Source organism: Bactrocera oleae, chromosome 6, assembly GCF_042242935.1.
Source record: "Bactrocera oleae isolate idBacOlea1 chromosome 6, idBacOlea1, whole genome shotgun sequence".
NCBI lineage: Eukaryota > Metazoa > Arthropoda > Insecta > Diptera > Tephritidae > Bactrocera > Bactrocera oleae.
Window position 1 is genome coordinate 61967046 of NC_091540.1, and position 26958 is coordinate 61994003.

The 26958-nt window shown below is 32.8% G+C and overlaps 5 protein-coding genes across 13 annotated transcripts; 3 read left to right on the plus strand and 2 right to left on the minus strand.

The window, feature by feature from the left end:
* Positions 1-179: 179 nt before the first annotated feature.
* Positions 180-2963, plus strand: Dhpr (dihydropteridine reductase). 9 transcript variants are annotated; one of them, XM_036364795.2, is made up of 6 exons: positions 202-307; positions 1454-1672; positions 1752-1861; positions 1938-2124; positions 2193-2526; positions 2590-2963. In XM_036364795.2, exons 3-6 carry the CDS (start codon positions 1781-1783, stop codon positions 2696-2698), a joined length of 711 nt encoding a protein of 236 aa, XP_036220688.1. In that variant the 5' UTR covers positions 202-307; positions 1454-1672; positions 1752-1780; the 3' UTR covers positions 2699-2963. The 9 variants fall into 9 exon arrangements, with proteins under 9 accessions (XP_014085149.1, XP_036220688.1, XP_014085157.1 ...); XM_014229682.3 differs by having other exon boundaries at positions 1454-1667; XM_014229675.3 differs by having other exon boundaries at positions 1454-1571.
* Positions 2964-3563: 600 nt separating this feature from the next.
* Sf3b6 (splicing factor 3b subunit 6) lies at positions 3564-4680 on the plus strand. The gene is made up of 3 exons (XM_014229662.3): positions 3564-3820; positions 3899-4017; positions 4080-4680. The coding sequence occupies exons 1-3, from the start codon at positions 3803-3805 to the stop codon at positions 4306-4308; spliced, it is 366 nt and encodes a 121-aa protein (XP_014085137.1). The 5' UTR covers positions 3564-3802; the 3' UTR covers positions 4309-4680.
* A 99-nt stretch (positions 4681-4779) lies between these two features.
* LOC106614113 (zinc finger protein 708) lies at positions 4780-7994 on the plus strand. Its single transcript, XM_070112058.1, has one exon. It carries the CDS (start codon positions 5061-5063, stop codon positions 7524-7526), a length of 2466 nt encoding a protein of 821 aa, XP_069968159.1. The 5' UTR covers positions 4780-5060; the 3' UTR covers positions 7527-7994.
* A 1101-nt stretch (positions 7995-9095) lies between these two features.
* LOC106627955 (glycerol kinase 5) lies at positions 9096-13152 on the minus strand. The gene is made up of 9 exons (XM_036364789.2): positions 13009-13152; positions 12498-12896; positions 12257-12350; positions 11056-11315; positions 10491-10603; positions 10296-10422; positions 9711-10163; positions 9489-9652; positions 9096-9405 (listed from the first exon to the last, which is right to left on the minus strand). The coding sequence occupies exons 2-9, from the start codon at positions 12591-12593 to the stop codon at positions 9129-9131; spliced, it is 1584 nt and encodes a 527-aa protein (XP_036220682.2). The 5' UTR covers positions 12594-12896; positions 13009-13152; the 3' UTR covers positions 9096-9128.
* Positions 13153-15456: 2304 nt separating this feature from the next.
* On the minus strand, positions 15457-26915 carry LOC106614110 (transportin-1). The gene is made up of 10 exons (XM_014229655.3): positions 26756-26915; positions 26271-26406; positions 25498-26169; positions 24272-25363; positions 24044-24214; positions 23787-23958; positions 23619-23714; positions 22445-22520; positions 21847-22021; positions 15457-20952 (listed from the first exon to the last, which is right to left on the minus strand). The coding sequence occupies exons 2-10, from the start codon at positions 26367-26369 to the stop codon at positions 20845-20847; spliced, it is 2661 nt and encodes an 886-aa protein (XP_014085130.1). The 5' UTR covers positions 26370-26406; positions 26756-26915; the 3' UTR covers positions 15457-20844.
* Between the last annotated feature and the right edge of the window lie 43 nt (positions 26916-26958).

The following is a 26958-nucleotide window of genomic DNA, read 5'->3' on the forward strand; positions in this document are numbered from 1 at the left end:
ATAACTAAATATGAGACATGGTAACTGTGTTATCATTCGTAATTATTAATGTTATACATTTTTTTTGTTATTTAATTAGTAGAGTTCAAGACAGAGGCAAAAGTTTTCACAACAGTCAACTCAAAAAATATTTTTTTTTTTTAAATTACTTCATAGCGTTATACTTAAAAATTAAACCAGTCTGGCAGGGCAGAAATTATATTTTATCAGCTGGACAATCAACAGTCGTGTGAATTTGCAAAAAGGTATATGTTGCAAATTTTGCCATTAATAAAATTGAAGTTTATATCCAGTACATTTGTGAAAGGTATATCTTGTTAACAAAAAGAGGTGTGCTTTATTTAAATAGTTCATGTTTAATTCATATGGTTTTTTTTTATTATTGAATGGTGAATTCCATCGATTTTTTACCGGGCCCACATTACAACATTTTGTAGAAAGCAATATATACATAAATATTTGTGTAGGATTATGTTGTTACTTTGTGAGCATTTACATGAGTGATACCAGTTTTATTATACCCTGAACAGGGTATATTAAGCTTGCCTCGATGTTTGTTACACCCAAAAGGAAACGTCGGAGACTGTTGAAAGTATGTACATAAGTATGTAAGTGATCAGCGTGACGGGCTGGGCTGACGATTTAGCCATCTGTATACACTCAAACGCACGTAATTTTCTCACCACAAAGCTGAGTAGTTTGTAGGAATCACCGATATCGGACAACTATAGCATATAGCTGCATTACAAATTGATCAGATCAATTTACCGTAGCATATAGCGTTCATACAAACTGACCGTTCAATATCAATATAAAGATATTTTTATATCCTTTTCCTATAAGAAATGCACCTGTGAAAGGTATTATAACTTCGGAGCGACAATTTGTTCTTGATCTTTTTCATTTCATATATAATATTGATTATATAAATTTAGTAGATATTTTTACATCCTTTGTAATCAATAGCATAATTTATTTCTTTAGTACCTATGAATTTCTATAACATCCGGGAAATCCTGTTGTAATATTTTAATAAACGATGTCAGTTATAAAATAAAGTCATCCGAAAATATCAAAAAAACCTGAATAGCAAATTGAACTTAATACGAAATTTTACGTATTTGTAATAAAGCCATAATTATAAAGAAATAAGTGTTTATATATATATATATATGTATATGTGCATATTAAATACGGAATACCCATTAGTCACTGAGGGCATGTTTAGATAAAAATTCAAAGCTGCATAGTCTAAAAACCGACTAATGTACATGGCAACAAAATCAACATATAATTATGCAGACCAAAATAAAAGTAATTTATTAATAATTATTAACATAGCAAAACTTCAATGTCGCGAAAAAATTACAATTATTTGTTTTAAGCTTGTATTTTTTTATACTTATGAATGTACTTATTATGGACAAAATCAAGTAACTTTCATTCTTTACAGGGCCATTGCCTTCTGTTTAATACAAAGGCAACACGTATACGCACAAAACGACAACAACAAATATAAATGCATATGTATATGAAACAACTGCAGTAGTACGAGTAATACGTTGCAAAAAGTAGAAAAACTAGTATTTGCTTAAAAATCTAACAAGTGTTGTTTTCCTTTCCACGCTCCTAACCCCAACAAATCACCACTCACTACAATCTAAATCGTAGGGTATTTACTGATACACAAACAATCGTCATCAGTTTCTGATTTTTACTTGTAATTTTATTCTTTCGGTGTTCGATCACAGTGGCGAATTCAGTAAAACAGTGTATCAACATGGTCGGTCGAGTACTGGTCTACGGCGGCAAAGGCGCTTTGGGCTCAGCCTGTGTTTCCCACTTCAAATCGAACAACTACGTGTGTATCAAATGCTTTTAATATTTTTCCTTTTAAGAACTTGATTTGATTGATGAAATAATTATTTTATTTGCAGTGGGTGGGTAGTATTGATCTCAGCGTGAATGAGGAAGCGGATGCAAGTATCGTATTACCTCGTGAGCTTAGTTGGGAGCAACAAGAAGCTGAAGTGTTAACAAAGGTCGGTGACGCTTTAAGCGGTGAAAAATTGGATGCTGTAATTTGTGTTGCAGGTGGCTGGGCGGGTGGGAATGCCTCCAAAGGTAAGTAATCTTATGCAAAAATTTCGTGACATCCTTTGGTACATACATATATGTGATATGTTACTTAGATTTGGCTAAAAATACTGATTTAATGTGGCGCCAAAGTGTTTGGACATCAACTAATTCGGCTGCAGTAGCATCCAAATACCTAAAAGATGGCGGTTTATTAACCCTCACGGGCGCACAACCAGCTTTACAAGGCACATCCGGCATGATCGGTTATGGCATGGCCAAGGCTGCTGTCCATCAGCTAACACGTTCGCTGGCTGGGAAAAATTCTGGTTTACCAACTGATGCCATTGCGGTTGCGATATTGCCAGTTACTTTGGATACACCAATGAATCGCAAATGGATGCCGAAGGCAGATTTTGGTACATGGACTCCTTTAAGTGAAGTTGCCGGGTAGGTCATATGACACAACCATTGGATCTTTTTTAACTAAATTTTTGTTGGTGTGTATTATAGGCTTTTCCATAAATGGACTCAAGGCAAGGAGCGACCAAATTCTGGAGCTCTAGTACAACTGATAACTAAGGATGGTGTTACACAATTGGTAGAAGCTGAGAGGAACTGAATATTGGCATGTTTGTGGAAAAGCGTCAAAATTCGACTCGTGAACGTTAGGGAAATAGGCGTATGATACAAACGTACATACATATGAACATGTATATATTTATCGATTAACAGATCGCAACTTATAGATAATATTAAATATTAATTCCAAAAGTTTGAATTTAAAGTTGATATGAATATATGTACATATATACCAACTCGCTTACAAAGATGTCTGCATTAAATGTTTAAATATATTGTATTGGATATACATACATATTAAAAGATGTGCGCATGTTTCTTTATTGTGAAGGGAAGTCAAAATATGTAGAGATTTCAGTATCTCTCAATAATATTTGATAACCTATAAACTTTGCTTTGTATAAAAAAGTAAAGAAGTAGGGCTTCCAAATGTTTATGCTACGGTACTAAATATGTATGTATGTGTGTATATTAATATAAAGTAAGTATTAATGATGAGATCAAGCAGTATCAGCACAAGACTTTTGAGAATGGTTACAACAACAACTGAATGTTTGAGTAAGCACACTACAGTACCAAATCCAAATGAAATAAGAGGAATAAATTTATAACATTGGGATAATTTAGTTTTTTTTGTTATGAATGTTTAATCTTTTATTATACATATACATATATATAAATAAATACTTAGGAATATCGAAGGGCAGCCCCGTTATACAAAAGTCGAAAAGTCTTAAAAAATATATTAACAAATCAGAATGTTGAATTTATATACTTTTATGCGTTCAATTCACGTTGAATTAATAAATTGTACTCTAGGTTAAATTTCTAAACAAAATTTGCTTATTATATTAATAAAGTAAATATTCAGTGTACATCCGGCATTATTCGTAAATGTTTTTTTGTATCTGGCAACGCTCAAATACACAAAGCAAACGTGAGCTCAATCCAAAATATAAATTTGGTAAAGTTTGAGGAAAAGGACTAATATTTGCAGACAAAAGTGTCTTTGTATTGCTTGTCGCAAATAGCAAGGGGAAAGTGAAGCGATATAAAGGATAAAACACAGGACATTCACTTTAAACTCAGCATCGTTTTGCTAAGCATCTCGTGTAAAGGGCCACTGTAAATTTTTGCTGTAACAATGAATAAACGCAACAATGTGAGTCTAATTACTAAATTATTAATAATAAAATTCCACTTCGAGCAATTTCTGTACTAGGTATTTGTGTGATTGCAGATTCGCTTACCTCCTGAAGTAAATCGTCTGCTATACGTGCGAAATTTGCCTTATAAAATCACATCGGATGAAATGTATGACATTTTTGGCAAATTTGGAGCAATAAGACAAATTAGAGTGTAAGTGTATTAAACATTTTGGTATAAAGTCAAATTGCACATTGTTAACTATGGGTTTTCAGTGGTAACACACCTGAGACGAGAGGAACGGCCTTTGTTGTCTACGAAGATATTTTTGACGCCAAGAACGCTTGTGACCATTTATCTGGCTTTAATGTGTGTAATCGTTATCTTGTTGTCTTGTACTACCAATCTAATAAGGCATTTAAACGTCTCGATGTGGATAAAAAACAAGAAGAACTTAATAATATTAAATCAAAATATAACCTAAAGACTCCAGAGGCGCCTTAGGTCCTGACCTTGAGGAGATTGTGGGAGGGAATTGAGTTGATCTTTATATCGTAAATCATAAAAGTTTCTATAACATTTTTGATTTAATATTGTGACTCTTTCACATGGATTTCTTCAAAATATGAAATTTAATTTATAACATAAATATTATTTTTGCTTAGAAGGCATTTATTTTATTACATTGTTTAAAATTATTTTAAAACTGATGTGGCATAACTCATTGGTATCATCTTATGTCCATCTAAACTTTTTAATATACTTTGTCTTCACAATATCATCTGCAATCATCATCATTCATACAAATCATACTAATTGATTCCAAACATCATCATAACATCATTAATAATAACAAGCAATAAATGTAAAATCGAATTTTATGGTCCTATTAATTTAGCATACATATTGACGTCATTTTAGGAGACATTAAACGTCTCAAAAGCCGAAGATATGATATATTTATATGTTTATATCTTTTTACATACAGTCAGGATAATGGACCATTTAACAATTTCCTATGTTTATATATTTAAAGTGTTTGTCAGTATATATATAGTATATAGATTTGAGAAAAATTATTTCCAATGTTTGCAGTGCCTTTCACAATTAAGATTCAAGTTTAAGTTCATACCAGTGTGGCAACCACGATCTATGCTATTGGGGAAATTCGTTGACAGCTGAAGCATTTTCAGACTGATTTAATATTGTTCATAGATTGTAAATAAATGTAAACTAGGAGATAATAATCAATTGAAATGAGTAACGAAGCTCAATACAGTATAAATGCGCTTTGTCGAATATGTTTGGAACAGCTGCAACATGGAAATACGTACGATCTATTTGCTATCCCCGGATTAGCCAAAAAGTTAGGTGTTTGTACATCGTTATCGGTGGAGCTCCACGATGGATTTCCACGGAATATATGTGGAGTTTGTTATACTCGTTTAAATGATATGCAAGATTTTTTAAAATTGTGTGTAGAGTCTGTAGCAAAGTTTCAGGAAATGGTAGCTAAAAATTTAATTAAAGATCAAGCTATTGTTATGGCTGTGTTGGAAACAGGTGACATAGATACACAAAATGCCGCAATTGAGGATGATGAGCCTACAGATTTTGATCCACTCTTAAATCATAAATTAGAAATTATAGACAATGCAGAGGATGTTTTTAAAATGTTGGAAAACGTTGACAAGGAAGTTATTGATAATGTGGTTGACATTAAACCCGAAGTTTCTTTTAATGATATAAGTATAACAAACGAAAAAAATGTAAACAGTGATAATTCCGATTTCCATGATATTGATGATTCTGACTATGAACCGTTAAACGACGAATGTGGGGATGATAAAATTAGTGATGAGAGTGATGATGAAAAACCATTGGCTGCTCGTTTACGGAAGTCTCGGAGATCCAAAAGAGCACTACGAGGTGACAATATAATCGATGATGGACTTGAAGCGGATGATTACGAGGAGCCAATTAAAAAGAAAAAGATTAAACGAAAACGACGTTCTCGAGTGGAAGGTGAGGACTCATCAGCCAATACTATAGAGTGCCACATTTGTCAAAAAAGGTTCAGAAAACCAGAAAGATATGAAGAGCATATGCGACATCACAATGATAAGTTACCGCACCAATGTACAGTTGAATCATGTTCGAAGGGATTTACTACAGCTAATGGACTCCGACTACATATGGAACATTGTCACGCGGAGACATGTGAAAGCTTTCCATGTCCCGAAGAAGGTTGTGGTCGCACGTTTCCCCGGACACGTTTACTTAATTGGCACTTGCGCAAGGTGCATAAAATAGCGAAAGAATTGCGGGAAGCCAAATGTTATACTTGTAATCAATGTGATAAAATCTTTCGTTGCCCCATGGCACTCAAAAAACATATGTATAAACATGATGGCAAAGAGCTGCCGTTCCCTTGTAACATATGTGGTAAACGTTTCGTAATCAATAGTGCACTTAAAGATCATCTAATGAGACATGCCGGAATTAAAAACTACGTTTGCCCTTACTGTGGTGTTGGAAAAACTACGAGACAAGAATGGAACACTCACATAAACACGCACACACAAGAAAAGAAATTCAATTGTCCACAGTGTGCATATGCATCACATAATAAGCAAAATTTGCGAATGCATGTTAAAATTGTGCATGAAAAAATCAAGGATTACGCTTGTCAGTACTGTGGTAAGACATTTGGTAAGTCGAACGCTTGTAAAATGCATGAAATGACGCATACCGGGGAAAAGCGTTGTGAGTGCAAAGTATGCGGGAAGCGGTTTCTTTATGCCAAAGCTTTAACAAAACATCTTAAGACACATGAGAAGCGTGTATTACGTGCCATTGAAGTATATCGTAAACGACAAATAGAAAACGGTTTTATGCCGGCCGACACGCCCGATATACCTCTTCCCGAATTGCTATCCACGGAATCACACACCCAAGAATCTCACCAAAAAGTAGCAGAAGAGATATTAAAAGTTTGTGCTGAATCTACCGCTACAATACCGAAAAATCCACGACGTGTTGAACGCGTTGATATATCGGAATTGGCAGGCACTGCTGTTAATCCTATACCATCTGTCGCTGTGCCGTCTTGGTCGCCACAAATAAATTTTATGATGAAGGAAGGTCCTTACATATGTCCGGATTGTGGTCAAGGCTTCAACGGTCAAGGAAATCTTAAACGACATCATCGCATTGTACACGAAGGTGTTAAAGATTTTGCTTGCCGTTTCTGTCACAAACGTTTTGCAAAAGCACAAACACTCAAACACCATGAAATGACGCACACCGGCGAAAAGCCACATGAGTGTAGCAATTGTGGCAAGCGTTTCATCCAGTATGTGGCATTGAAGCGACACATGAAAATTCATATGAGTAAACCACCGCCCGTTATACCGTCAAGCGTGTATGAAGCCCGTGAAGAGTTAGAGATGCAGGAGCGTGAGAAGTTGGAAAGTAAACGTAAAAAACTGGAAGCACGTGCTGCTATTGCCGAACTTGCCCGCGAACAACTGAATGAAATGGTAGTACAAGAGCCTGACGATAAAGTGCAGTTGCAACCAGATTCGGAAAAACCACAAGTACTGAATGAAATTCAAGAATTTATAAAAATCGATCCTACATCGGAACTTGAAACGAAAACGTTAATTAATTCGAGCTTAAGCGATTTCACGCATACGGAAATAAACAGCAAGGAATCGTGAGCGAAAAATGTTACGATTTGGATGGAACTGAGACTGCATTGCCTTTTCGTAGCATTCGTATACTTATATACTCAGGTATATATGGAGCCGATGTTATGTGCTTTCCCTGTGAAAGTTTAACGCCGATTTGAGTGGTCATTAAGAACAAGAATTGAGTTTCGTTACAATTTGTTTTTATAATTGAGTTAATTCAATATTGCATATTAATTTATGTATTTTCAAACAAAGTTACGTGTATCAAAAAGCATTTAATTTTTTTCTACGAATCTTAAAAATTTAACAAATCATTAATTGCATATGTGCCTCTTCAAGGGCCACAAACATGCTAAGCAATAAAGATTCGTAATGGAATATACATATTTATGTATATGAATAATGGCGTTTGCTAATTTACTTAAATAAAAATAAGTATAATTTGTTTTGAAGTTACGAAAAAAATATATAAAAATAAAAAAAATATGCTAAAAATTAGACACAATGCGTTATGTTTGTATTTAACGATTACCCAGACCATGCTAATGGGAAAGCAATAAATTAACTGTCATCAACATCACTTAACGTAGGGAGAGGGGTGTTAAGTGAGTTGGATTCATTAAGTGTCGTGCGGGGACTTGTTGCATGCAGGACATATGCAGGTTTTGTATGTCGGGGTCTAGTCTGATAAGTAGAAGTTTAACTTGCTACAATACCCGAAGCGAAGTTGCGTTTGGGTTACTCTGGTTTCACACGGCTACACGATATCTTGTTCTGCAATAGGTGGTGTTTGAACTCCAATTATGCCATTCTCTGGGGGGAGTCAATGAAGCTCTTAATAGTTCCGCTGTGAATGGTGTTCAGTGCGTTGTTGTTGTTATTGTAACGGTTATCTAGTCCCCGCTTGGATGACAAGTAATAGTTTGGTTGTCGTCGAGGTCATCTAACGGGTTGCTAGGAGGCAGCTCCGCTACAAGCAAGATACTGCAGGTATAGTTTCTGCGAAAACACCAGAGCAGAATTTTTTTGTTGAGAAGTATGTTGTTTCTTTACAGGAAGCACGCGGGTCTCACTATGTAGATGCTCGATTGGAGACATCCTGTTATATCCTGTGCTCTGTCAGGTCTGTATCTTCTCTATCTGCATCCTGCTGCATCCAGGCGACCATATTGGAGCAGCATAGTTGATGACCGACCGGCCGATTGCCTTGTATGTTGCCAACAACGTCTCTGTGTCTTGGCTCCAACTGCTGATGGCCAGCGACTTGAGGATCTTGTTGCGGCTCTGTATGTGACAACTTAGTTGATAATTTATATTGTATATATATCTTTTATAGGGTCTCCGACAGAGTGTTAAAATTTTCGAGGCAAACTTAATATAGCCTGATAAGGGTATAAATATACATATAAATAATGTGAAACATCCATATTCAGTCTGGTACAGCATAAAGCAACTAAACAATGCTTGGTTGCGGTCTGATTTGTTACAATGTTTTCTATAATAATTTTTACTTAAATATATGTTTGTGTTTAAGACTCTCTATTAAAACTCCTAATTACTTAAATACTTTAGTCTTTAGTAAAAATAAATTTAACATTTCTCTTGGCTGCTGCAATTTATTTTTAATTTTTAATACCAATTTTCAAAACGTTTTATCGCCTTCATCCAATCTCTCATACGTTCTCTAATCGCCAAGTGATATTGCGGTTGTGGTTCAAAAGTGTGTTCGATTTGACGAAGTTTATGTAGATTGGCAAAACTATTCCATAGACCTATATTATATCCAGCCATGTAGGTCGCGCCCAATATACTGGATTCAATTGAGGTTGCGCGCTCAACGCATATTCCTGTAGCATCCGCTAAAAGTTGACAAACAAAGTCGTTACGTGATACGCCGCCATCGACTCTGAAGTAGCAAGTGACAGCCCATAAAAGAGAATGAAGCATGAATTTATAAGAAAGTTTTAAGTATTATGTATATATGTTTACCTCAGAAGTTTCAAATTGTATTTGCTTTCCGCTTTCGCAGTTTCACATAATTGCACGGTACGGAAAACAATACTCTCCAATATGGCACGCACCAAATGGGCACGCGTCGTAGACAATGTAATACCAATAAAACCCGTTGCCGCTGTTGGATTATTTATAGGAGGCTGGAAGAATATCCATTATTTATCAATAACACATAACTAACAAAACGCTAAAACTCACTCCCAAACCGCTGAAGGCAGGTATAAAATAAACACCATTCGTATCTGGAACTGTTTGAGCAATATCTGAAGTTTCCATTGGATCGTTAAAAAGACCACATTGCTTTGCCCATTCTATAACAGTACCGATGTCGTGTGATGCACCCTCAACGCAGTAAACTGTGCGGGCTTCTTCTTTTGCATCACTGAATTGCCAAGCGACCAACGGATACAAACCCATTACGGAGGCATGACAATTACTGCCAGTGATTAGATTGAGAAAAGCGCCCGTGCCCAATGTTATCTTTACATCACCGCGTTCAAAACATTGTGAGCCCCACATGGCGGCCGTTTGATCACTGATGGAGGCGCTTATAGATATGCAGGTGTTATTCCATTCGGTTCCTAAGGCACTTGGATGTATATGGCCAAAACCGTTGTAGCCATTGTCCACAACTTTAGGAAGCAACGCAGACTGAAACACAAACGTACATAAAATAGAATAAAATCCATATTTCATAATTTATAAAAAAGTAGAGGGTCACTGAGTCATGAGTTTGGGAAAGTTTGAGAGAATATATGTACAATATATATTGATAAAAATAACCTCAATTCCGGAGAGAAACTTTGCAAGCGGCGTCCAGCAAAGCGTAAATGGGTCAAATAGAGCCGTGGCTGTTGCTGAAGTTATATCGCTGATATGATCGATATTTGTTTGTAAGCCATTACCCGATCTACAAAACATTGATCAAAAGCAAATTTTAGAAATCATTATTAATTGAAGTTCACAAGTTTTTCTAACCGCAATTTATAGAGTATCCAGGAATCCAATAGTTCCACTCGTGCTTCTTTGCGACGCAGTGCTTCCCGAAGTCGTGTGTTGGTCTGTACCTCATGTAGAAGTCTTGTTGTGACCTAAACAAGTTGTAAAAGTCAGAAATGTTGAGTCTAGCTTAAATTAAAGTCAAGTTGTTTAAATATATTTTGAATTCTAAATGTGATAGCAGCAATAATGGACTTCTTATTTAGCGTGTTTCTGTTTCGACCGAAAACATTCCTGAAGTAATTAGGAGGTATGCTGCCGAGATGACAGTCCTTCGTCTGATAAAAATCCACGTCCATTCCGGTTACGTAGACCCGACAGCCGCCTGAACGTTGTTATTTTCCATCGGCTTCATAAATCCCTATTCTTTAGTGATAGTTTTTGGAATATTTAATGACATAAAGGCTTTATCTCTAAAAGAGTTCGAAGCTTTCCAAAAGACCTCATATTCCAATAAAGAACTAAGCAACATCTTCTAGGTGTTGTTGCACACATACAAGTATTTACTAAATAAGTTTAGCTAGTATATCACTGGTTTTATTACCTGTGAATTCATCATTTTCAAAACGCTCGCCGCCAAAAATCGATTGCTTCGCGTTATCAAATAGAGTGCATAGGAAACTGTATTTAATGTCTTAATCACAAGTCCAGCATTCCATTGGTCCACCAAAGCATTTGCTCGTAAATCCTTCCACGTAATGAAGTTACTATAGTACTCTTGAGTCTCATGATTCCAAGTAAGGAATGTGCAGCGTTGTGTCGACAAGCCAAATGAATTAATGTCGGAGGGCTTTAAATGGGCTTCTGTGAGATCAAAGTGTAATCAAGAAATAATTTGTATTATTATTCATTAATTTTCGTACAATATATAAGAATAATTACAAATAATTTACAAGAACCCTTTTTAATAGGGTATTTGGCCGAGAGTAATGGGGATTTTTTATAGTATATTGATAGTCCCTAAAACTTTTTACCAGTAGAATATTATTTATTTGTAGAGTGTTAATGTTTGGTTTGGATTAAATTGACGGATAGTAAAATCAGCAATATATAGTACAACAACGTATCTTTCTCCATTTCATTTCGGCTTGAACTGAACTAATTAATTTTTTTCTGCTAATATTTTTGTACCCAGAACAGGCGATATTAAGTTTGCCACGAAGTTTATAATACCCCTAAGGAGACCCTATGAAATTTTTATACGCATAATAGCATATATGGAAATCTGGTTTTTTTTAAGAAATTATTTTCACGAAATTTGGCATACATTTTTGTTGAAGTAAATACTACAATATACCTATGAACAAATTGTTCAGAACGGATCACTACAGCTTTCATACAGACTGACCGATCCAATTCAATTCCTTGTATGGAAAACTTTTTTTATTTGACAAGATATCTTTACATAATTTGGCTTAGATTATTTTCCAAGGTAGCGCTAAAATCTTCGAACATATTGTTCAGATCGGATTACTATAGCATATAACTGTCTTACAAACCGATCTATCGAAGTTAAGTTAAATATCTTTTTATACCCTTTTATGCTATAACCAATGGACTTGCAGAGGTTATTTATTACAGCAGCCGAAGTTAACGTTTTTTATCATAATTTTTTTAATGTGTACATATATGGTATGTATGTATGTGTGTACTTATGTATCGATGTATATTTACAATTTAGTTATATGAATATATTCATTATATATTTACTAGTAATTAAATTCACATTTGAAAGCTACACTTACGTCTCACTGCATTATTAATTACCGCGACGATCTTTGCCCACAGCGACTCTGGTTCGATTTCAAAGTAGCCCGGTTGAGGGTTTAACAAATCAACCTGTGTACACAAACGTAGTTAAACAATTTTAATATATGTAAGTATCTCTGCCTACAAACTATTCCACATACATATTTATGTACATAAATTCTGGTGTTTGTTATTATAAAACAAGTGCAAAATCGAATGCATTACTTATTTACATACCCTTTCAGTGGCGGTGCCCAGAACCTCACAGTTATCATTTGTAATAAAGCAACGCACCGTTGTGGTGCCCACATCCAAAGTAGCTATATGAACCATATTAAGTGATTAAAAGTAAACTATTTTCACATTGACACTTATAAATCGTAGATTTTTCGCGATTCCAATAGAGAATAATAAAATAATTTCAGCTACAACGGCACCTCAATGGATAGTACTTTGATTGTCTACTTTAAATTAAATTGATAGCATCTATATGCATTTATAAACACATAACAATACATATACCTATAACGCTGCGTTTGTATGTATATTTGTATTTTTGTTACTGTATCACTTATCTTCTTTGTTGCTTATCAAGTTTTTTTTCAAGTCACCCAAGTTGTTATGCCAGCAGTTCGGCTTCAATAAAATTACATATTTTACTTAAATTACACATACATACATATACAGATGATATATATGTTGTATATTGTATATATTTATTATGTAAATGTTTTTCTTAATAACAAACAATTATAATTGCAATCAGCTAAAGCCTTTCTTCAGACTGCTATTATCGTTTAATTTGTACACATTGTGTAAATAAACTTCAAATTGACGCGCCAGCGAGTAAACAATGCCACGCGTCGAAGACTCAACTGCTACTAAAGTGGGGAACAAATGCTAATGCGAGACTTCACCCCTATGGAGTTTTGGTGAATGGATGGGCTGTGAGTTTTGTTGTTACGCTGAGAGCGCGTTGAGCGAGTGGCCGGTGTGCTTAAATAAATTTGTTTGCTTATTTTTACAAATATATGCACATATGATATGCATCTTAATTCCCGCCAAACAATTTGCAAGTACATTTTCTATATGCGGGACAAACTGCCTTGAAAACTCAATTATGAAGTTAGCATAGATTACAAAATTTTAATCTAAACCACATGCTCAATATAAGAGCTCTCTCTCACTGAAATTCATACATCTGCACATACATACATACGTACTATATTATAGTATAATAATATAATAACATATTATAGTATTATATAATAAATTGGATTAAGTGCGATTCGTTTTGAAAATTTCTGGATTACCTTGATTACGTAACCGATCTCCAGGAGGACATCCGAAAAAAGGTACGCTAGTGGGGAAGATTTTTCTACTTAAAATTATCTCAAATCTAAAAACCAAAAATTGTATTATTACAATCGATGATACAGATAATATTCGAAGGGCTAGTTAAAATTTTGTTTTTGGCCCAAACGGCGGCTTTCCAAAAAAAGTAGTGTTTTGTGAAAAAATTAAACTTCAGAATGGCTTGAATACCCGAAATTATTATCAAAAATTAATACCTGATAAATATATTTTAGAAGGTCGTAAAAGTTTTCTAGCCGAATCTGAAAACAACGTTTCGAGGAAAACGTGTTAAAGTTTTAGGAGCCGATTACACTAAGTTAAAAAATTCTTACAAATACGCTCGTAATTTCGAAACTATTTTTCGGATCAACTTCAAATTTTTGTAGAATATTTTCAAATATATGTACATTAGATATATATACATGTATAAAAAAAATTGATTTTTTTTAATTCACAAGGGTATCAGCATAAAACCAAGTATTATTACAATGAGAAGTATCCACGAATCCTACACACGCCCAAGTTCTTTTCTCCAAAAGAAGCTGCTCGGAACCACTCTAGCATACGAGGTCTGTTCAAAAAATAAGGTGAATTTTCATTTTTCTCGAAAAAATATTTATTTAATCATCAATTTATATTTTGTCTCCTTCAAAGTAGTCAGCCCTCAGATATAATACGCTTGTGCCAGCGTTTTTTCCAAGCGTTTTTTCCAAACCTCGAAGCAGTTCTGATATTAATTTTTTGGTATGCCCTTGAGCTTTCGCAGTTTTTGTTTTTGTGGCCTTGTCTCTCCTAGGCTCTTCCATCGGTACAATTGGACTTTGGTTTCGATGTCATAACCATATACCCATGATTCGTCACTCGTTATGACGCTTTTAAGCAGATCTGGATTGCCGTTGACGTCAATCTACAATTCCTAAGCGATGCTCATGTGACGGTTTTGTTGGTGTTCGACGATTCTCCATAACAATTTTCTGCACTTTCTCAACATTTTCATGGTTGTGTTGATGTGCTGGGGCGTCCAGCGCGAACGTCGCCATTTACATCTCCTCTACATTATTTGAAAAGCTTCTACCATTTGTAAACATTTTTTTGACTCAGAGTACACTCACCATAACATACCATAACCATATGTTATGCCATTGTCAAACTTTCAAGTGTTTTTGAGCACTTAATTCCATTTTTTACATAAAATTGAATACAAATTCTTTTAATAATTCTTTTTGACAGCAAGAAATTGTCGAACACATCTAACTTTTTTTTATGCATCTCACAAACAAAATAAATATGCTATATAGCTGAAACTGTGAACATATGCTCGAGACGAGTGTACCAACATAACAAAAAAAAATCGATAATCAAATGTACGTAGCCCGCTAAATTTTAAAATTCACCTTATCTTTTGAACATACCTCGTATAGCTGTCAAACAAACGGAACCATCTGAATACAGTACTTGTATGTAAAATTCTTTTATTGACGTGATATCTTTACGAAATTTAGTACGGATTATGGTTCAAGACAACTCTATAATCTCTGAACAAATTTTTCGGGTCGGACCACTATAGCATACTCGTATAGCTGCCAAACGAACTGAAGGATAAAAAAAAGTTCTTATATGGAGTCCGTTCAGGTCGTTCCACTAGAGATTATCTTATTGTTGTTGTGACAGCATGAAATAAAGTGCAGCTGTGGTGACACTTCTTGACAGGACGCAATTCTAAATCCATTACGCTTATGTATAGCCGATTTTTGTTGTAAAATGAAAAGTTGGCTTGCTGTTCGATGATTTTACATTCGAAAAATATAACTTTTCTGTGACTAAATAAAACACGTTTCAGTTTTACTGTTTAAGGTTTTATATTTTATATTACCTTAAAGCATACACATATACAACTATATCTATTATATATCTATATATATTTTGTGTTATATTCATTTATATGCTACTTTTAAGTATTCATGTATGGATAAGTGTTTGTATTGAATATTTAGTTGCATGCATATAAAACTTAACGGAAATTGAGAACTCTAAATATTGCCTGAAACTAAATGACAACAAATTAAGTAATTGAAAAACTGGTCTTAAGATATTTCAATAATATACTTTGATTGAAAAAAAATATAAATTATAAAAAAAAAATTGTTCGGCTTTTAAAATCCAAATTAGACTACTTTTAAAGTTTATTAATAATAAAAAATAACGCATAATGTTGTCGTTGGAACTACTATTGCTTACTAAAAATTTCTTTTTGAAAATTCTTCCGTTAAGAAATGTGTTAAAAAATTTAATTACACATATTATTCAGGTTTTTAGCAGATTTAAGCGCTTGAAATAACTGCAGTTGCGCACTATTTTTAAATTGTTACTTTTTTCGTATTTTTCTTCAACTTCAAGCGGAAAAGTTGTAAAAATTTGTATAAAAATAAATTTAAAAAAAAAAAAATTTTTTTTAAATATTTGGAATTAAAAAATTAATTGTTTTCTTAAATCTGAGCTTCATTCAAACCATTTAAAAACGTTTGGCATTATTCCACACTTACATATGTAACGGTATGTTTGTTTTTGGGCGTAGTTCTAGATAGAATATGTATGTAAGTATTTATACAATATTTATATGATATATTTCAAATATGTATGCTTTAGCAAATGTTTAATGTTTTTACTTTAAATTCGGATAGTAGTATATATAGTATATGTATTTAAGTATGTACGTGTATTATAGTATTGCATGTGTATACAAAAGTAAACAATTAGGAACAATTACAATCATATTTAGAACAGGACGTGAAAATATTTCTATTATCTTAGTCGCTTAATTTGCAAGTAAATGTTCCAAATAGTTCATACTTTTATGGTTGCTGCATATGTATATGTACGTATGCATGTATTTATGAACATAAGTTTAGTGTTTCATTTACGATTTTTCCAATTATTGTAATTATATTGAAATATACATATTAGATATGAATATTTATTGATTGTTCAATCTGTGTTTTTTTTTTTTGTCAATATATTCAAATAACTGTTTTGTTACTCATATGTATTTATGTATGTATTTATAGGCTGCGTTGCGTGCTCAGCCTTGTTGTGTGTTTTTTTTTGTTTTTCTAGAATATTGATATTCAGTTGTATACAACATAGAAGAAACTAAATAAAAAAACTTATTTTTTTACGTGTCTAATGAGTGGCCACAAACATATATTTTTCAATTACACTAAGAGTTTCATTCAGTTTTTATGCATTAGTAATAATACATGAAATAAATACCTTTAATATAAGAGTATGTACTTAAAATTGAAAATTTCCCTATATACGCTTGAATTTTTTTTTAAGGTTTTGTTTCACTTTGCTTGCATTTTTCACTTATAATTCATAAATTTTTATGGTTTGTCTTCAAATAATCCTATCATTTGAATTATAATTTTTTTTTGTTGTTTATTTTACTTATCCGTTAAGTTAAAATCACCCGAGATATATACGCGAACGCGACCAAATTCCGCGATGAATTTGGCTTAGGTACATACGAAATCACGATTATTTGCGTTTTATTTTGTTATATTATATTAATTTTTGTTTAAGTTAAGAATTAGTAGTTGTTTGCTGTTGTTTTTTTTTTGTTTTTGCTTTTGTTAATATTTTTGGTACATTTAATTTTTAATACTTTTTTGTGGATGTTTTCCCCAGCATCATTAGCGCTATTACGTTTGAGACAGCCCTGTTTAGCAGTGTGATTATGTTTAGGTTTATGCCAGACTTTGTTGTTTTCTTTTTTTTTGTTATTGTAAATTATATTGTCATTAAAATTAAATGCCCAAAAATTTCGTTTTGTTTTGTTAAGTACGTGCTCTGTCCAAGGAGGTAAGTGACAGTGAAATTTAATGTATATTTTAAACTTAGAGAGCATAAGGAGTATAAGAGAGAATTTTGTAATTTGTTTTTAACGTTAACCAAAGTGTGCTGGAACAAAACATAAAACAAAATAGTGGACACGTTGAAGACAACAGTCATAAATATAAGCTTGGCTTTGGTTTAAAACTAAGCTCTACAAACATACCTATACTTAAGCAAATTTGGCACTCATACATTCCAATTTGTGACATGCTACAACATTACAAAATAGCTCATTTATAATGCTTTTTAATTTTGAAACCAACAATTAAACACAAAATTCCTTCTCTAACAAAGCACGACTTCTTTTTTCTTACTTTTTGAAATATTAGTATTTTATTACATTATATTATTTTTAGTAGCAATTCTCTTATATTGGGATCCGGGGGCGGAGATCCTTAAATATCAGTTATTAACGCGACGACGAACGAGTATTTTTTATTATAACGCGACTTATGTGATTAGACCTATTTCTATTCCCCCATTCAACGTTACTATTTATTAGTTAATATATTACCACATTTTCAGTTTTATGTTTTTTGTTCTGTTTTTCAACACTATTTTACAATTAAGTTTATACTCATAAAAAAATAAATATATATATATTTTTAAGTTTGTTTGCAGTTTTTCATATGCATTTTTAAGTTTTCAGTTAATATCTTCACAAAATTCTAATTACTAAAAGTCTTCAAAGTATTCATTACAATTTTTAGGTAGGCTAGATTTGTTAAAATTTTAGAATTAATTTCTTTATGATAAAAGATTAAAAAAAAAATTAGAAAGTTTAAAAAACAAATTGAAAACTAAACAAAGTTAATAGTTATTAAAAAAAAAAAATTTAATTTAAATTAAATTGTGTATAACAACACAGTTCTTTCATATAAACTAACTGCAGTTTGCCGTTAAACCTTCATTTCATATAATAAACGAATTAATAATAAATAAAAAAATTTATTACTGGCTTCAATTGCATATTTTAGTATTAATAATTTTACTAAATAAACTTAAATATTTTTATAATAATACTATTGCCATTATAAAATTAAGTTTTTTTAAGTGATACATTTCTATTGTTAACATACATTTTATTTGAATGCGCACCGTTAGTTGTAAGTCTTATAGAACCGGATGAACACTAAAACCGATATACGACCGAATCAACGACGAGTTGGGAGTATGCACGTGCATACTCCATGGACGAAGAGTTAATAACCGAGCGAAATATATAACGAACGAACGACGATTAAAACGCGAAACGCGAAACCGATAAAACCCGAAACGCGCGCGGCTAATGTTTCAATACGAATGAAAGAGTTTGAAAGGCATGTGTAAAAAATGACAGTAGGCAAGAAATAAATTCACATATGTATAAAATGATTGAATTAAAGAAATTAGACTTTTTTAATATTTTTTTGGATCTAAATTTTAACCGCACAACATTGCTTAGAAAAAAATTAATATCCAACAAAAAAAAATTTTTTTCAGTAAACATAATTTTTTAATTTAATATGCTTATAATCAATCAGCTTTCATAAAATTAATTACAATTATATATATAAACTTAAAAACACAAGAAATATTAGCATGTATGCAGGACAACACACCCAAAATTGTTAAAAGGATCTTAATTGATTTACTTCTGCTTCGAAAACTGTCTCTCTCTCTCTCTCTCTTTCTCTCTCTTGATGTAATTAATTCAAGTTATTGCCCAAATATAATGCTTTTTTATTGCTCATTCTTTGTGCAAGTAAATCGAAATCGGTGCAACACCCACCTACACTTTGGAACAAATACTTCTTATGTTGATAAGTTTTATAGTTTAAAAACGAAAATTACTGTAAACAAAATATAAATGCATTAACAATATGTCTTTAATGTGAGAATATATAATATATTAAATTTCAGTCTTCTGGTCGATAATTAACAAAAAAAAATTATTGTAAAAAAATAGTTAAAAAAATGAATAAAATAAATGATAAAAAAAAATAGAATAAAAAAAATAGAATAAAAATAATAGTAATAAAAAGAAATAAGCTATTTAAACATGTATGTATATTTCGCATGCAATTTTCACAAATGACTTTACCCTTTCATTCAGTACTTTATTTAGTAATTATATAATAATTAAGTATATCACGACAGTGTTTTGTATACGCGACGCGACGACACGATGACCCGAACAAACGAACGGATGTTTGTTTTCAATTATTATGTACGTATTTTCAAGTCGATCAAAAAATTGACCGAAATATTAATAAATAAATTATTTTCCCTACAATTTTTAAAGATTTTTTAAGCTACGAAAATCCTACGCAATGTGAAATTAGTGGTGTAGTGAAAAAAAAATATACAAAATAATAATATAATATTACTAACATATGTTTTAGTAAATTTTAGCGCATATTACTAAATAGTTTGTGCCTATTTGTAAGGTTCAAAGCATAATCAAGTACATACGTTAAAAACCAAATGAAAATTTCCACACAACTTTTAACATTGAATTCTATTTTCTTTCATATGATAATTTTACGATTCAATGTTTCGATGGATTTAAATGTTTTTAATAAGGTCGTACTAAATTTTTGTTTTTTATATACATATTATGTAAGTATGTATGTATAAGAGATATATTTTATGCTTATGTTAATAAATGTTAGTTTTCATACGAAGTTATTTATGCTCACAAATATATATTTTGTTCTTCAATAAAAATTTTCTGTTTATTTTATTAGTTGTGATTAGTATGATTGTGTAAGATTTGTGTTAAAGTTGAGGAAAAAGTTTTGATTGAAACATTTTTGCCTTCTAATGTGTTTTTTTTTTCTTTTTACTTTTCTTCAAGCTTAAACCTCTTACATTTGCTGCTTTTCAATTTACGATCTCAAACGTATTTATTATTGAAATACTTTTTTTTGCGTAATGGCGATTAGCATCATATAGTTATAATAAAGGATTTGTGTACTCTTAAAATAGTACCTCAATATCGCAACTTTCACATATATGTATATATATATATATATAAGAGAAAGAGGACTTACGACTGACAAAAATTTTAAACCATCTATTGTTGCTGCATAACAAGCAAACGCTTTTGTAAATTCTTCTCTTTCCATATTGCCTGGTGTGATACAGTAGGCAATGTTGTATTAACCAGTAAGCCGATTCCGTTTCTATTGTAGTTTTTTCCCCAACTCCATTCCCTTTTTTGACTTTTTTCCCGGTACCTTTTTGTTTGGCTACTCATGTGTCTTGTACCAATTTGGTAGCTTTTATGTGTTTTCTCTACTCCTGCTCCAGTTTCAAGCAATTCCCCCAATGTTCAGTACACATTTGCTCTTTAAATGTTGTACATAGCGCCCAGACGCTCGGAAAGATTTGGCGGGAATTGATCGACGAAACGACGCCAATTTTCTTCACCCACCTGGGTTTTGAAGCCATGCAATATCTGTAAAAAACAAAACAAAATCAATAATAATAACAAATAAAATAAAAAAAAGAACATAAAGCACGAAAACAAACGTAAAAAAGGTGACTTTAGTGGTTTTGTGTATTTATGTGTATTGGGGTGTCCCTTATTTTCTAAGCTGATTTCTTTTTTGCAAACGCCCTCTGAACAAGGATCTAACGTAAAGAAGCTCTTTATTTTCAGTTTGAAACGTACCTAAATCATTTTACTTTACCCATTTTTATAACATGTGATTTTTTGTTATTTTGCATTAAGGAAGTAAAAGTACAACTTTGAAGAAGTGGTATTCTAATACAAAATTTTCTGCTCTGCAAAGAAGGTCTTAGTGATTTTTTACGTTAAACCACTCTTTTAAAAGTTATATGCAGCTATTTTTATATATGAAATGATCTGAGCATTCATAGAAGTAATTTATACATTATGTGTCGCTCATACGACATGGTGTACTGTTCGAATACAGTACACTTAATGTCGCTTCCACGACAAGCGAGTCTACGTAACCGGAACGGACCCGGATTTTTAACCGGCCAAGGACTGTAAACTCGAATTCCCGCCAACAACAACAAAAACAATAGTACACTTGATGCATAAGTTTAATTGCGCATAATTTTTAATGGAATTTTATGTAGAGCGAAAAATTCTGTATTAGAATATAATTTTTTCAAAGTTGCAGGTTTATTTGTTTTGGAGATAACAAAATTTATTGCAAAAAATGGGAAAAGTAAAGTGATTTAAGCACGGGTTAAATTAGAAATAAGAGTTTTGTTTTTAGGGCAAATAAATAAAATTTCAAGGGTCGTTTGCTAAAAAAAAACAAAATCAACATGGAAAATAACGGATACCGTAATATGCATGTATAACAACAACTGTTACCTTTTGTATCATTTGATGCAAGTCTTGTGGCGGATTCACCCATGAAGCCACTGCATCGCAGAAGAATATGAAATCTGGCACTACGCCACCGGGATTCACTGTAATCATGTGACACATTCCTCGAAATGCTGAATCCTTCTCATCATTATCTCTTATATGACGCAGAGATGTACACCTGTGTGTGAATAGATAGATAATGAATATGCAATTGTGAATTACACGTAAATATGTCATTATCAAATGAACCGAATTATTTTAATTTAACTACCAGCAGTACAGCCATAATTAGCAATTTTTTTTTTGTATACAAACGTAAAACGAAAAAACACTTACGCTTTTCTTGGCAAATTATAATTAAGTACAAAATGTAAATATTTTATATTACATGTAAAATTATACATATGTAAATGCAATGTGTGGTGGATTACTTTGCTTCATTATTACTTGTTTAAAAAAAAGCAATTGGATTATCAATTTTAAGTGGGAATGGGGAAGTGCTCAAGTAATAGTAGTAGTAGGGTGATTGATTTTCCAGGGTTGGTGGTTTAATTAAATTAATCGTATAACATATAGAAATCATATATAAAGTGTTACACACCACTGTCGTACAAATTCTGGCAAATAAGGAGCCACTTCAACTGGGCACACATAACCTAGACGACCGATTGTTATTGCTAAAAAACAGAAAAAACAGAAATAAATGAAAATCATAAATTATATTACATATGCGTTTAACAATTATACAAATAAGTTACATAAATCTTTTTTTTTTTTGTTTGTTTGTTTTTAAATCAATATTAATACAGGTGTTAATTAACTTTGTAAATATAAACTTTGCTATTCAACTGAAACCATCAATGCTTAAAGAATACAATGTATGTAATGCAATGACTGCTAAGTTACACGTAAATATGTATTGTATGTATGTATATACATTTTTGAAGAGAATTACAACTTACTTACATGTATCATAAGGCAAATGAACTTAATAAAAAAAAACGAAATAACATCATGTGACAAACACTTTAGATTTAGATAATTGAGTGCAATCGAAATTGATACATACAATTGTAAACAATTCGTTCAACATAATAAGTTAAATAAAGCTAAACACTTGTTAGATGTTAGCCAGTATACATTTTGTTTTTGATTGGAACCTGAACCGAAATGCGGTGAATCATTTCTTTCTAACAAACTACTGTTGAAATGAATCGATATTATTTTTTTATATATTTATCGATTTACATACTGATCTAGCTGACGTTTAGTACAAAATATGCCATGAAGTGTGATGAATAGGCAACATTCGTAATAAATGATCTAACTTTAAGTCATAGGTATACTTTTTTATTATTAAATTTTTTTGGTGTTGTAGCAATAAAATGTGTTAACAGTTTTTAATAGGGTAAAAATTCAGGTCTGTTTGGTATACCTAGTATATACGACTGCTACTGAGGCGGTAAAATATGACAATGAAATAAGACTCTGCGTATCTGCGTACATAAAGTAATAGAGCGAATATACGCTTGTACTTAAATTTTCCAGACTTTCTTTAACTATGGTGATATTAAAATGTGCAACTGTTCCCAAACTATGTGTGAAAGAGCGCAGTGCTTTTATGTATTAGTTGTAGTATATACGGACATGGAACAGCCATGCACTCACAAATGTTATTAGAGCAGATAGTTACAGTTGAATTGAGGCGTATATAAAAAATGCGACCAACAATAGCTAAAGTTGTAGATAAAAGTTCCAACTTATCAATTACATACCTGTATTTTCGAGCAGCGTTTTTGGTGTATTTGGTCTGTTTATAATCACGAACAATTCGTTGAGTACGAGATGTATGTACTGTCGAGTTTCCTCACCTAAAATTCATTAATTGCAGTTATACAAATGGGATTAATAAAAAAAAAAAAGATGCTAAGTTTTGAACAAACCTAGTTTCATGCATATTTCACCAATTGCCCAGGTAGCATTATTACATACAGAAATGTAATCAGGATTTAGATTTTGACCCAAAATCGGAAAGAATTCGGACATGAATGGATGCACATGTTGAAAACAGGCTTTTGTCAAGTCGCCCAATAAGGCAAACGATGATTGTCGCACCTGAAGAACGAAATAAAAAAAAGCACATGAAATCATATAAATATATATCTACAAATGTAGAGTACATATGTTTTGTAATACTTACCTCTGGCAGCACATCTTGCATACATTGATAGAGCAATTGCATTATATTACTCTTGACGACTAAAGATTCAATATGTCCATCTAAACCTTCAGCCAAACCTGATAGCAAATCTAATGCAACAATCATGCGCTCCTTATCGGGATGCTCGAAACCAGGATTTGTTTTACAAGCCTATAAAATATATATATACATATGTTTTTTTTTAACAAGTTGTACACTTAAACTCACCATATCCTGATTCAGTGTTTGTTCTATCAGCGATATGCAACGTTGGTAAACTGGTTCGCAATAAGGTAAGAATCCTGACTGCAATGCGGTGGCGATACTTGACAAACACTCCAATAGAGGAAACAAATCCTTATCATCATCCTTAAGTAAATTCCACTTCTCTATTAATGGTGGCATCAAAATGTCAATATATTGTGGTTTATTCAGATGGTGGCCAACCGAATCGGCTAGCGTGCCAACTGCATCATATAGAATAAGCAAGTTTTTATGCTGATATTTCGAAAAGGCGAACACTAGCGTTTTCAATATATATTCTAAATATGGCACCAGTTCAGTACAAGCCTCTTCCTCAAGTGTAGCGAATGCAGAGCAGGCTGCCTCTTGTACGCGCTTGTTGGAATCTAGAATACGCTTAAGCAATTCTTCCATTAATGGTTTTAAATATTGATCATGTGGCTGATTTACAACCCAATTAGCATAGCGTGATAATGTCCAACAAGTGATGGAACGAACTAGCGCTTTTTTATCTGACAAACAACTGATCAAATAGGGTATCAGTTCGGGCAGATGCGGTATCATTCCTTGCATGCAACCTTCGGCAATTGCGCCTAATGCCAATACACCACTCTCCTTGATAACCCATTCCTGGTGAAACAGAGTATCCTTGAGGATAGGCAAAACAATGGGTAGACATTCTTCGCGGAAGACATTTGCTAATACGTCCAGTGCGGCTGCACTACATTTTCGTAAATTCCATTCAGAGAGGGAACTATCGTCATCTAGCACGTCGTCTTCATCATCATCATCAACACCTGTTTCACCGGATTTGATTGTATGCGTACGAGATTTATGGAATCTGGGACGTATGTCCTCCTCTCGATCCGGCACCATATCATCCTCTTCAACATTTCCTTTTAATAGGATAATATCAATTTCAGAATACCGCATTCCGCGTACCAACACAGGTGCCAGTTGTCCCAAATATGGCGCCAACACTTCCTTGCAAATATTCTGCTCAGCAAGAGATAACCAGAATTCCGAAGCTTCAAGGGCCACACCTTCATCTGGGTCTTGAGTACGTATCAACATATACTAAAAGTTAAGATTTAAATTAATATAGAAAATATACTTATTACAATAGTAGGAAGGTATATATGAAGTGCAAACATTTGCTTCAAATTTTTTAAAACTATTATAAAATGTTTGGCAATTATTTATTTACTCACCTCAATAATTTGTGGCATATGCGGCAACAAACGATCCATGCGCACTTCCAACAACATAACCAACCCATGGCATACATTCTTTCTTACCTCGTGATCCTCATCAGAAGATAGGTTAAATAAACTTTCAATGAAGGTGTCTATGTGGAGCATCAAAGCTTGTGATCGATTTACAATAAATTGATTTATACAAGCTATGGCATGTGAGCGAATCTTTGGACTATTGTGACTGAAATACTGCAGGAATTTCGGTATCATAACGTTTAATGGTCGATTGAGTGCTGCCGAATCAAGTATTTCAGCCGAGTCTTCGCATATTTTCTGTAATGCACTGAAAGCACCTTCACACACATTGTAATCTTGTGAATCTAGCATATCGCATAGGGAGGGTAGTAGTTGAGGCCAATTTTGCAGACCGCCATTGCTGGCGATAGTCGTTATTAATATACCAACAGTAGCACGTATTAGCGGTGAGGGATCACCAATAGCTTGTAAACATTCATGCTTTATATATTCGACAATTTCAGGCTGCAAGTTATTTCCATGCATTCGTATATTATTTTTCAAAATTAGACCGCTTAGAGAGCGTGTTGGCTCCTCTTCCGTTTTGAGTTTAGTTAAAACATAGATAAGATAATTATTGAAATCGGGATACTGATTCAATTCCTCCAGTTTCTATAAATTAAAAAATCGCATAAACAATGTAGTAAATATAATTAATATACCAAAATTACTTTTCACATACAAATATTTCTATAACAGACTTTGTAACTTACCAGTTGAACTGCCATTTGAGTGGCAGTGTCCGGAGACTGAGACTGCTTGAGGATTGTAATTATTTGCTGTAAACCTTCGGCTTGCGGTTCCCACGTCATCTTGTCTTGCTTTGTTTTCTTGTAAGGGGTGAAATACCTGTAAGAATTAAAATTTAGCAATGAATAAAAAATAAAGGTTCGCTAAAGGGTGCGCGCTGGTGTCATGCGCGTATCAGCTAAGGGCACACACGGGTGCGACCACTTGGCAGACGAAATATACACTCCTATTTTATATTGTATATATGTATATAATCTAACGCAAAAATTTTACAATATGTAGTAATAATTTGCGAACTGTGCAAATTATATCGATTAATAAAAAAAAGCGGAATATTGAAGTAGTCGTTTGGCATTCAATGTATCATTCACCGTTTTTTAGCAGCTTTTCGCACGTTATTTTGTGTCTGGAAAAGTCTTTTTTATTTTAGCTAATATATACAACATACCTCTGATAAAAACACTAAAAATAGATTACACTTATTTGTCTTTAATTTGGCGACTTTTCAAACTGAAAAATACTATTTTTTCCGCAATTAAAATATTCTTTCACTAACTTTTCTCTTTTTTCCTTCTTGTCTAGTATAATTTTTTCAGGGAACAAAAAAACTTAAAATGAAGTTTCAACTTTCGTGACCTGAGTCGCGATCTC